General features: G+C 33.3%; 1 protein-coding gene across 3 annotated transcripts in view; it reads right to left on the reverse strand.

Annotated features, from left to right (window-relative positions):
- Positions 1–2,416: 2,416 nt before the first annotated feature.
- Positions 2,417–13,382, reverse strand: part of SHOC2 (SHOC2 leucine rich repeat scaffold protein) — a 69,068-nt gene continuing 58,102 nt past the window's right edge. For all 3 annotated transcript variants that reach the window (XM_033131211.1, XM_033131209.1, XM_033131210.1), the window contains exons 6-9: positions 8,514–8,636; positions 6,537–6,674; positions 6,085–6,202; positions 2,417–4,502 (exon numbers count right to left, since the gene is read on the reverse strand). In XM_033131211.1, coding sequence (XP_032987102.1) covers positions 4,294–4,502; positions 6,085–6,202; positions 6,537–6,674; positions 8,514–8,636 — 588 coding nt within the window. In that variant the 3' untranslated portion in view covers positions 2,417–4,293. The remainder of the gene's footprint in view (positions 4,503–6,084; positions 6,203–6,536; positions 6,675–8,513; positions 8,637–13,382) is intronic.

Here is a 13,382-nt window from a genome sequence, read left to right on the forward strand (position 1 = left end):
TTGTATATTAAGCCTGATCAGACCAGTGGAAAGTCAAATTCTCCACATAAATAATATCAGTAATGATAAAAGGAAAATTAGGTAATATGAAATCTAAACAGTAATGGTCACTGATAAAGTACCTGTAACACTCTAATTAGGTTTTCCAAGTCAGGTCATTTTTAATAATCCCTGTAACATATAAAATGCTTACAATGTCATTTAAATATTATTCAATTGTTATTAAGATTGTTAGGATAGAGTTCTAATAATTTGCATGGAGATCAAATCTCTCCATTAGCCTACTAGTACCACCATGGAGGAAAAAAAATGCTCCTTTCTCAAGACTCTTTACTTCCATCTCTCAGAAATTTGGCAAAATATACTGATTTTGTTAGAACAAGGCACTTCGTTGCCATCTGCTGAAAAACTTTCATAATAAATATACATGATGTGATGTGATAAATATACATACGTGATGTGAATAAATCCTCCCTAACATGCAGTGTTGTACACGGCACAACCTGGAAAACCAATACATGGTAGCTTGTCTGTACTACTCTCGGTAGTGAACACTTTTCCTCCTACCAAACTTTAAAAAGTCCTCAACCTAAAACACTATAAACTACAATCCAGTTGAAGTCTTCACACTAACAGGTATTGACATTAAAAAGTTTATATTTAGAAGGTATAATGTCAGCAGGGTAATTACCAAGTGTGTAAAGAAAAAGTTCTTCAGTTTTAAAAGTTAAAAATCCCCCCCACAAAACTTATATTTTAACTTACATTTCAAAGTTTAAAATAAACGCACAAATGTTTCCTTAGAGTTAGTGTTAGGAGGTTTAGAAGGCATTCTATTCAATAACAAAGGATTGATACCTATTTTATAAAACATTCTCATACTTTCTTAATATAACAACATTCAAGATACTCCCTTAGATACTAAATCAATGTCACAACTCTGAATATTCAAATTCTCAGAGATCTGATAATCAACCAAATATTGTCACGTTTTCCAGTTGCCCAAATTGGCTCTTAAAGGGTAAACTAACCAAATGAATAAAGCAAGAGAAAAGTTTTAGCTAAGATACTTGGATACTACCTTATCCTCTGCTATATGCAGAAGGAAACCTTTCTTCACAAGTCATTCATTTTAAATTTGAAAATTTCAGGAATTTACTCTTCTGCTTATTTTAGATGGCACCATTTCCTTCGTCCAATTTTAATCATGCAAAAGTAACCATATATCCTACTTTTCCAGAGACAGTTCTGATGTATGGCTCTTGGCCCAACATAACAATTAGTAGTGCCCCCTTTCCATTTCAAAGTGTCCCATTTCATACAGTCTAACCACAATTCATTCTTATTGATAAACAATTACAAATTCTGCAAGCTAAAATATGGACTCAATACACATGGCTTAGCAAAAACTGAGGTGAAAAACAAAAGTGATAATAACAAAGTTACCAGAGAAAGGCTAGGTAAATTGTGATGTATGTAACAGTTTATCCATTTTAAATGAGTCAGGCTTTACAAGATAAATTAGAAAAATGCAATTACATTTTTAGAGCTCCTTCTAATTGCATCAGCCACCTTTTAATATAAATACAAATAAATGTTTTATGTGTATTTTCTTCTCCAAGAGTTTCTATCTTCAGCTGCTTTCATTTGTATCCATAAATTATTCAGCATCTCCCTCTTCTTCTGTACAAAATAATCATTTGGGATTTAAAAGTATTAAACTATCACAAAAAGACTGTTTGACATTGTTATTGCCCTTTTGCTACTATATATTAACAAAACGCAAAGTTTAGAGCAATGTTTTTATAATGTAAAATTCTATGACATTCTTTTTTTTTTAATTTACTGAGCCTCATGGAAAGAATAAACCTAATTTATTTAGAAGAAATGAAATTTTTTGGACGTGCCAATTAGTCCTACTACCATTTCAGAAAAAAGTAGTAGCTCACATGTAATCATTCAACAATATCCCTTATATTCAAACTATTTAATATTAAATATCGCGATTTCACAAGGCCCAGAGTCCACTTTAGTTTCTTGTTAGACACAGTAATGACATTTCACGGGCTCTTACAAGGTGGCAGCCGTACACAGGGCATGTTTTATGCTTAGCAAAAAAATTTTATAATTCCTCAGCTATATATGGTTTGCCTGTAACCTCACTTCTACATGTAAGAGTGTGATCACTTTGCATTTCTGTTACAGACCAACATAAATGAAGGTAGGGGAACCAAAATGTTTAAAAAACCGTATCTATTTTCATTTTTAAGAAACAATAACCTTCTTTTTTTTTTCCAAAAAAGATATTAGGTTACTCCTTTTAAAGTTCAAGTTCCACCATCTTAATATATAAGTATACCTGGATATGAGATTTTGAAAAACCACACATACACACAAGCTCTAAGTAGAGCTGTAATAAACAAATTCCTTTTATAAACAAAAATTTAACTGAAAAGCCACAGTAGATGGAAAAAAAAAAAGAAGCAAGGATATTACTTGGTAAAATCCAGTGACATCTACAATAGTTTTACAGCACATTTAAGCATTCTAGGGTTTTATATCTTCACCTGCCTTCCATTTCTTAGTTGCTCCTTAAAAACATGCCAATCACAAATACAGGTTCAACCTCAAACTTAGTCTTGATTTTGAGTGCCAGGAAAGGCAAAACAACATTCCAAATTTCTAATATCATGGCCTTAATTCAAAAATGGTTTTATTTTAAATACAATGCCCATCTAAATGGAAATAAAAAAAGAAATCCAAGCAGCAACATGTAATTACACATAGTACTTATTCATACGTAGAAGTGTTCTTTAGGATGATATCTAGAATGTACTTGCTCTATGAGTCTCTTCAATAATTAAATCGACTTAGACTGCCACTACCAAAAGTAAGAGTACTGTATAAGGGGCACACATTTATAATACTGCTAGCCTTAAATGCAGTACAACAAAAGAAAACATATCAAATAGCACATGCGCGTCTTACAGAACTCCCACTGAACTATCAATGGCTTCTATGCAATGTGCCTTTTCCATAATTGTATTAACAACTACCAAGAAAGGAAAGATGAGATTAAAATCAATGGTACTGAACTGAATTGTTTGAAGCCAGTGCCCCACATGTGGGGAAAAGTGCATTTAGTTCAGCAGCAATACAGCACAGTGTGAAGATATTGTGCTTAGACACAGATATTCCAGAACTGAAAGATGTACAAGGCAAGTCAAGATATAAAACCATAGTACACTGTTAAATAACCTTGAAACATATATATATTGCAGTGTTCAAAGAAAAACATTCATTTTCATTGTACAAGGCTAGGGAGAAATCCTTAAAGTCACCTATTGTAGTTTATGATATAATAAATACATATCTATATAGCATTGTATATACATATATAGAATGTGTGTGTTTATGTGTATCTTCTTTTTTTTTTGCCAAATTATTGTTATTTTTTTTGTGGATCTGCAACTTTTAGGAAAGAAAACTCCTATGCACTACAAGTTTCTGTTTCCCCCAACTTAAGAAAAGATATTTATACTAGAAAAGGTCTCGATACCCTCCCCCCAACCCAAAGACTCACTTCATATATTTTGCTTTACAACTCATCAGAGAATCACAATTAAAGAAATTCTAGAATTTTTGACTGTATCTTTTTACTTTGCTAGTTGTTTCAACAAGCAAATATATTTTAATATTTAACCCAGTTGACACAAATTCTTTAGCAGAGGATATAAACTCTAGATTTGACTGATTAAAACAGAGCAAATCAAAACAACAACCAAAAAAAATCCAGTGATTTACTCTGACTGTAAACAATATATAAAATTTAAATCTCAAATTTCAAAATAAGTTAAAGAAAAATTCTACCTTCAGGGCCTAAAATACTATAAGATCTGACAATTGTTAAGGGGAAAATGTATATGAAAAGTTGCAACAAAATTGTTTGCCCATTATTTTTGCTAAGAGAAAGTATATCTAACTATACTACCTCTGCCCCTTAAATTTAATAAATTCATAATTTGTTTGCAAATGTTTTAAGCAAACTGGCATATCATATATTACACAACAGAAAAACATCCATCAAGTTCAGCAAAGAAAACTTATATAAGCCTTTTGTACAGAATTAAAAAAAATCTAAATGGCTATGATTCCTCTATTAGCAGAAACACATAATGCAGTCTTTATAAATCTGCCAAATATATCAATATCTACATAAATAGATACAGATATAGATATGAAACATTAATGGCAGTCTATTTTTGAACAGTGTGTGGGACCAGCAGATTTCTATCAGACCATGGCACGATATGGACCCTGCATCTTTAGGAACTGAATGATGAAAGAAGGACCCCCAGCAACAATCTGAGGTGGAAGGTGACTGAGTGGACAGTTCTCAATACTCATGATTGAAAGCTTGCTGCAAAGAGCCAGCTCAAAGGGAAGGCTATGCAGGTTGGGGTTGTCATTCAAATACAGTTCTTCTAGGTTCTCCAGTGTACCTGTTAAAAAAAAAAAATCACTTATTAAGTTTTTAAAAACATTAGTTACTACTAAAAAATTCAATGCCATCCTGGGCATCATATACTGAATACACATTTCCTCTTACTTTCTTCTCCTAATTTTAAAACTCTCTACAACCGCAGATCTCAAACTCTGCTTTGTGTTCAAGTCAACTGGGGAGATTTTGAAAACCCTAATGTCCAGCTCGTACTCCATACCAATTCAATCAGAAATCTCTTCCTTTAGGGTTGGTTTTCAAGCTTGTAGAGGTTTTTTTGAAAATACACATGCTGTATCTCCAGAGATTCTGTGGGGGACAACTTGGCATATGTATTTTTTTTAACTCCAGAGGTAAATTTATGGTACAGTCAGTGCTTATAATCACTTTCCTGTTGTAGACAATGTGCTAATGTCTCTTATTAATAAATCTCTCATGTGGAAAGGTTTTTGTTACTTGGTATAAATCTTTCACTAAGACAGTTATCACATATTTGGCAGTAAGCCAAACATCAATTTATATAATCTTTTAAAATTTTTTCTTAGACAGTCTTAGGATACTCACACTTTCTAGGCAAATGTCTCAAGCAATTGCATGGGGCCAGCTGAATAAATATACTAGAAATAAAAGTGTAAAGCTGCCTCAGGTGTTGCTAATTTTTAAACTTTAAAATTTGTATTATTTGATAGTGGTATGTAGAGACTAATAAGAATAACAGCTACCAAGTAGAGGATTTGTTTACATTTAATATTTTATTTAACATTCAGAGCAATCCTATGAGAAGTTATTATTATCATCCTTATTGTACAGGCAGGAGACTTGAAATTTAGGAAGTTTCCCTACCTTATCTAAAGCCACAGAGTCAGATTTTGAATTCTCTATTTTATTTCAAAACCACTCTTAACCACTAATCTACAGTGCCTCTGGGACAGCACGGTACAGATGAGAGAACCTAATACATAAAATTACTAATTTGGGAGCATTTGAGACCTTGCTTCCTGGCATATGTTGTTAGTTTGGCTCACGTGAACTCATAAAAATTCAGAAGAAAAAAATTAGTAATTTAAGAACTACTATGTGACCTCAATCAATTAACTCTCTTTAAAAAACAAGACTACAACTTGCGCTGACTCAAATTCAAGGTGGTCATGTTGATTATACAAAATAAAGCATATGAAAACTTAGAAAATTCTGAAGTATTCTTAAAAATTATTAATCCTAAAACCTCACAAAGAAATGTTCTTTTGACATAAGACATTACTAATCTAAATAAAACAAGCCTGTGTAATTTTTAAATTTGGAAGAAATAAAAAATAACTCTTTGAAATTAAGGTTAAACACACTGGAAATATAAGTATACTAAAACATTCTCAAATACAATATTAACTCTATGAAGAAACCTAACCAAAACCTAACAGCCAACCAACAAACTAACTATGGGTGCTCTATTAAAAAACATATCTTGAGAGCCTTTATAACCTCAGTTGACAAAAACGGTACATCTGTCATGATTATCTGAAATACTGCTTGAATATATAAGAGCAAATTATTAGTAGAGAGTCAAGCATCCAAAGGGTTCATACCAATTTCCTCAGGAAGATGAGTAAGTAGGTTCTCTCCAAGGCCTAGATGTGTAAGATTGGTAAGGTGACCAATGCCTCTGGGAAGAGTGGTCAACTGGTTATTTGTCAAGACTAATTTCTAAAAGATCAACAAAATAAAAGATGGTTACATATACATTTCCTACAACTGATGTAAATTTAAAATAATACATCTACTAAACCAATAAGGTAAATTAACAGGGAAATTAGATTGGTTAGGAGAAGAATCACTCAAGTTTTTTTTTTCTTCCAATAATTATCATTTGTTAGGGAGACAAAAGCTGATAGGTTACATGAACAAAAATATAATGCTATAATAGGAAAATCTACCCGGTCCAACAATTATTTCAAATTCTTAAGAAAAATGTGCAATTTGTAATACATCCCAAAAATGTTAATGATATAACTATAAAATCATCAGAATAATGTTTTACCTGTAAATCCTTAAGATAAGCAATTTCATTTGGCAAGGATTCCAATTTGTTCTCCTCTAGATCCAACTCTCTTAACTTCCTAAGGTTTCCAAGACCATGGGGAAGCTTCTTGAGAAGATTGTTTGATAATATTAGAACCTAAAGAGCAATTATTGATAGTGTTTGGTAATTCATGAAATGGAATTATATATTACCATTGCGTGGCTTACAATTTATTAAACAATACTAATTTTCTAAACACTGAATATTAAGGGTAATGTTCAATTATATAGTAACATAAAACAGTTAACTGACTATTCTAAAAAAATTACCAGTTATTGGAAATAAAGATTTAAGTCAAAACTAATGTCAGCAAAAGGAAAGAATTTAATTTTAATTAAATTACAAAAAGTATATAAAATTATTAACTACTTGCACGAAGATTCATATAGTTCATGGTATTTTGACATTATAAATGCTCATCTAATAGGAAACCACAACCAGTCATTTATTCGAACACCTTACAAACCATTCTTTAAAGGAAGGAACAACTGACTTCTAAACTGCCCATACATATCAATCCAAAGTTATTTTTTGTGGTATGTTTATTATATTGCAAGGCATCCTGCACTATACTACAGAGGCGGAAAACAGGTTGAAGAAGATAGTCCTGATACAGTGGGAGGGGTGTGGAGAGGGGACAGGATAAGGTGACAATACTGGGAATGGGAATAATGAAAAGAGCACTAAACGGAAGTAACTACCTAAGGTTCTGGCTAGTTTTTCATGCCAACTCATTTTCTCCAGAATACTACTACCCACAATAAAATAAATACATACAGTAAGACCAAGAAAATAATAATAGCAGTTACCGTTAATTGAGTTTACTATTTGCAGGGCACTATAACAAATGCATTATGTGCATTATCAAATTTAATCCTAACTACAACCTTAGGAGGAAAACACTATGTATTATCCCCATTTCACAACTGAGGAAACTGGAGCTTGGGCAGGTTAAATCCATAAGTAAAGAGAAACAAAAGTGAAATTGTACCCAGATCTGTTTTGCTTCAAAGCTCATGCTTTCAACCATTACCCCACACTACTTCAACTTATTAAAGGATAAAAGAAATTCGATTTTTTAAAAACGTGAATACAGGGGACATTTTTAAAAATATGTATTTACTATTAGCAAGCTTTTTCATCAAAAGAATGAAAATTCTAGGGACTCAGAGGCAGGAGAAATCATACTAGACTAAGGATGATTATAAAATGGATCTTTAATCATGGAAAAGAATTTATAAGAAAAAATTAAGGGAAGGAGAAGAGGGCATTATAGATATTAAGAACAGTAAGACTAAATGTATGGAGTTAGAAATATTCATGTTTCCAACAAAGAAAATAATCTATTTAACTAGTAAATAAAACAGTAAGTGGGTAATTAGAATGGAAAAGTAGGCCTGAATCATATACCCCTGTCCGCACCCCTCCCATTGTAATAAGGACTATCTTCAACCTTTTTCCCCCCTCTTTGGTATATTGCAGGATACCTTGCAATATAATAAATATACCACAAAAAATAACTTTGGATTGATATGTATGGGCAGTTTAGAAGTCCTTTAAATAATGGTTTGTAAGGTGTTCTGAATGACAGTCTGAGGAACCCATAATCATTCTGATAGACAACAGTGCAGAGTTCTTAAACAATTAAGGGAAAAAATATGTTCTAAAAGATGCTAAGTTTTAGAGACCTTTTATTTCAAAGATACTGATAACACTCAAACCTATCAACTTTCGGTGGGCAAGAGTCATTCAGAAGCAGAGCCCAGATTAAGTCAACACCTCATCATCCTAGCAGGAGTGTATGTTTAAGAGAACTCTGACATTTCTAATTATAATCTTCACCCAGATAGAAACTGCTTGTTTTAACTGGAAACTTTTGTAAGTGAGATAACTGTGGAAGGATGGAAGGAGTTCTAGTTGCTCTTTTATACTCACCTCAAGAGAAACGAGACCAGACACATCCTCAGGGATCTTTGTGAGCTGATTAGTGGCTAAATTCAATTCTACCATACTGGTCCAAGTTCCAAAATCCAAGGGAAGTGATGTCAATTGATTGTCCTGGCAAAGACAAAAAGAAGTATCTAAAGTATAACCACAAAATCAAAACTCCATATATACCTCCTGATGGAAGGAGAATTCTTAATTAAACAGGAAACCTTATTCCCTTTTTGACATCAAATACAGAAAGAAAGAAAAGGCAACACAACTCTAAGCCTCCAAAGTTTTTCATACAGTAATTAGTTTTTATTTTGAGGTTCAATTGGAAGTTTGATCTTTATGTGATTATCGATATTGGATATGGAAAAATACACCATACAGACCAATACTTGAGATTTCAAAAGTCCCAGTGATAAATGTGATGTTTTCCCCATTTCACAATAATGTACAGAAATCACTGAGTAAAAAGTGGATGCTCATGAGCATAACGGAAGAATAAACATCTAATTATAGCCTATAAGGAAACCAGACAAGCTTAGCAATTCTAGAGATGCTGAGCAATAAAGTACAAGAGGAAAAAAGCCTTACTAAGACAGCAAACTAAGTCACTACAGTATCCACAATTTTACTTTAAAAGTCCATAAGATTGTAAAAATGGTGAAAACATTTTGATCATTGAATAATAAAAAACAGATGATAAAATACTGTGATCCTAATTTTGTTTAAAAATTAGACACAGCTATACACAGGAAAAAAAAGTGAAATATATGCCAGTGAATCACTATTTCTTTTTCCTGCTTCCTCATATTCGTTTATAAAACACATTTTCACTTATATTATAAAACACAATAACAGCTGAACAGCTATTATGTGTTGGGGGTACTGGTATTGTGAGGTGACCATCAGTACCCCAGTTGGGCATCAATCATATATGCCAATATGTTCACGTGATCCTTTGCTACCTCTCATTGGTGGGATTACTTTGTTTTTCTTGTTCATCTGCATTTTTAGATTTTTCTGCAATGTCTTATTTTACACAAAATCATCCGTACAAGAAATCCCAAGAGGCAAACATCTATTTTTTTGCCAAGTTTTTCCTTTTTTATAATATTTTAACTTATTACCTATGTATTAGAACATTTAAATTATCTACCCATGCCCAAACTGACAGTTAATAGTATGACAAAACGTTTTCATTAAAAACATTTACTACTGGTCCTTATATGAGGAGGAATATATATCAGGCTTCATTTGACTTCAAGAAAAAGTTTTGTTAAACATTTGTCATGATTTTGAAGAAACATTAAGACAAAGTTCTACACAAAGTTTTATTATTTCACTGAAAACAGCAAGCCTTTCCAAGCTAACATTACAATAACATCACATCCATAAAAATGTATAACCAAATGCAGAAATGAATGAACTGTGTTCTAAAGCCTCTTATTACAAACTTAACATCAGATTAATATTACCACTGCTAAGTCTCAAATAACCAGAGTGATTAATAATGAATTTTACACTTGTTTCAGATTATAAGATTATTTTGCATTTCCACTAGTTCACTTATTATATACTTCCAAAGAATTACCATAAAAGATACATATATTTATGAACAAATATAGATGAAATCAAGAAATTACACATTTAGATTGTAGTTTAAAGAACTACAATTATGTTGAAATGGTTCATCAAAGAGAAAAGGATGTATTACAATAAAATAGAAATAACACTATCCTTGGAAGCAGGAAATACAGGTTTCCTGTATTCCTATCTTAGCCATGAATTAGTAGCTATGTGGCCAATTTACTCACCACCTCACTAAAAATTAAATCACTGAACAAATCATTTTTCATTTCTTTCCTCCTTTTGCAATAAACTTATTTTTCCTTATTACAAATGTAAACTTATTCACCGTAGAGAATATAGATAAGCAAAAAGAAACTAAAGATACCCATAAATAATTCTGATATTCAAAGAGAGACAGTATATTTTGGTCCTTAAGAATTATACTAAATGTACTCTACCTGTCCTCTATAAATGGAATAACACAGTGTGGATGATAGCACATCTGTTTACAACATAACCATGTATTGAATATTTTAAGCCCACTGTTGATACGTACTGGCTATATATATATGCATATAAATCTATAGATATTTAATATATACAAGTAATTAAGCACATTCAAAACAGCTTTTTTAAAACTACATGTGGAAAACAAAATCTCACATGCTTTATCTTGTTCCAACTTAAATTGAGAATATTTCAACTGGTATTTAACATGATTCTAAACTAGAGTATTAATTTTAATGGCTTCATTGAAGATATACAGGCATACCTCTGAGATATTGTGGGTTTGATTCCAGACCACAATAAAGCCAAGTATCTCAATAAATCGAGTCACTCGAATTTTTTGGTTTCCCGGTGCATATAAAAGTTATGTTCACACCATACTGTAGTCTATTAAGCGTATTAATAGCATTATGTCTAAAAAAAGATGTACATACTTTAAAAATACTTTAATGCTAAAAAAGTGCTAACCATCATCTGAGCCTGTAGAGAGTTGTAACCTTTTTGCTGGTAGAGGGTCTTGCCTGGATGTTGATGGCTGCTGACTGATCAAGGTGTTGGTTGCTGAAGGTTGGGGTGGTTGTGGCAATTTCTTAACATAAGACAACAATGAAGTTTGCCACATCAATTGACTCTTCCTTTCACAAACAATTTCTCTGTCGCATGCGATGCTGTTTGATAGATAGCATTTTACCAACCGAACTTCTTTCAAAACTGGAGTCAATCTTCTCAACTCCTGGTACTGCTTTATCAACTAAGTGTACATAATATCTTAAATTCTTTGTTGTCATTTCAACAACTTTCACAGCATCTTCACCAGGAAGAGATTCCATCTCAAAAAACCACTTTCTTTGCTCATCCATAAGAGGCTGCTGACTGTATCTCAATAAATCTCAATAAACGCCTCATCCGTTAAAGTTTTATCATGAGATCACAGAAGCTCAGTCACATCTTCAGGCTCCACTTCTAATTCTAGCTCCCTTGCTATTTCCACCACATCTGCAGTTACTTCCTCCACTGAAGTCTTGAACCCCGAAGTCATCCATGAGGGCTGAGTCCACGAGAGAATCAACTTCTTCCAAACTCTTGTTAATGTTGATATGTTTTTTACCTCTTCCCATGAATCAATCACAAATGGTCTTAATGGTATCTAGAATGGTGAATCCTTTCCAGAAGGTTTCAATTTATTTTGCCCAGATCCATCAGAGGAATCATGCTGCAGGGCTGTTCTATGGGCTGCATAATGGATGTTGTGTTAGCAGGCACGGAAACATTAATCTCACTGCACATCTCCATCAGAGCTCTTGAGTGAACAGATGCAGTCAATGAGCAGTAATATTTTAAAAGGTTATCTTTTTTTCTGAGTAGTACGTAACAGTGGGCTTAAAATATTCAGTACACGGTTATGTTGTAAACAGATGTGCTATCATCCACACTGTGTTATTCCACTTATAGAGCACAGGTAGAGTAGATTTAGTATAATTCTTAAGGACCGTAGGATTTTTGGAATGGTAAATGAGCACTGGCTTCAACTTAAAGTCACCAGCTGCATTAGTCCCTAGTAAGAAAGTCAGCCTGTTCTTTGAAGCTTTAAAGCCAGGAATTGACTTTTCCTCTCTACCTATGTAAATCCTAGACGGCATCTTCTTCTAATATAAGCTGTTTCATCTACATTGAAAATTTGTTATTTAGTGTAGCTACCTTCATGAATTATCTTCCTGTGTTTCCCCAAAAATAAGACCTAGTCGGCCCATCAGCTCTAAGGCATCTTTTGGAGCAAAAATAAATATAAGACCCGGTCTTATTTTACTATAAGATCCGGTCTTATATAATATAGTATAAGACCGGGTCTTACATTCATTTTTGCTCCAAAAGATGCCTTAGGGCTGATGGTCCGGATAGGTCTTATTTTCGGAGAAACATGGTAGACAGATCTTCTGGATAACTTGCTGCAGCTTCTACGTGGACATTTGTTATTTTCCCTTGCACTTTTAGGTTATGGAGATGGCGTCATTCCTTAAACCTCATGAACCAACCTCTGCTAGCTTCAGACTTTTCTTCTGTAGCTTCCTCACCTCTGTCAGCCTTTACAGAATTGAAGAGAGTTAGGGCCTTGCTCTGGATTAGGCTTTGGCTTCAAGGAATGTTGTGGCCAGTCTGATCTTCTCTCCAGACCACTAAAACTTTCTCCATATCAACAATAAGGCTGTTTCTTTTCTTATCATTCGTATGTTCACTGGAAGAGCACTTTTAATTTCAAGAACTTTTCCTTTGCATTCACAACTCAGCTAACTGGTGCAAATGGCCTAGCTCTCGGCCTGTCTTGGCTTTTGACGTGCCTTCCTCACTAAGCTTAATCATTTCTAGCTTTTCATTTAAAGTGAGAGATGTATGGCTGAATCTCAATATTGTTGTGTCTCAGGGAATAGGGAGGCCCGGGGAGAGGGAAAGAGATGGGGGAACAGCAGGTCAGTGGAGCAGTCACAACACACACAGCAGTCAGAACACACATAGCAGACAGAACATTCAATTTGTCAATTGAGTTCACCGTCTTACACGGGTATGATTTGTGGCATCCCAAAACAATTACAATAGTAACATCAAAGATCACTGATTACAGATCACCATAATAAATATAGTAATAATATAAAAGTTTGAAATATTGCGAGAATTACCAAAATGTGACACAGAGACACAAGTGAGCAAATGCTGCTGGGAAAATGGCGTCAATAGACTTGCTCAATGCAGGGTTGCCACAAACCTTCAATTTGTAAAAAACCCAGAATCTACAAAGTG

This window comes from Rhinolophus ferrumequinum, chromosome 16 (genome assembly GCF_004115265.2).
Source record: "Rhinolophus ferrumequinum isolate MPI-CBG mRhiFer1 chromosome 16, mRhiFer1_v1.p, whole genome shotgun sequence".
Taxonomy (NCBI): domain Eukaryota; kingdom Metazoa; phylum Chordata; class Mammalia; order Chiroptera; family Rhinolophidae; genus Rhinolophus; species Rhinolophus ferrumequinum.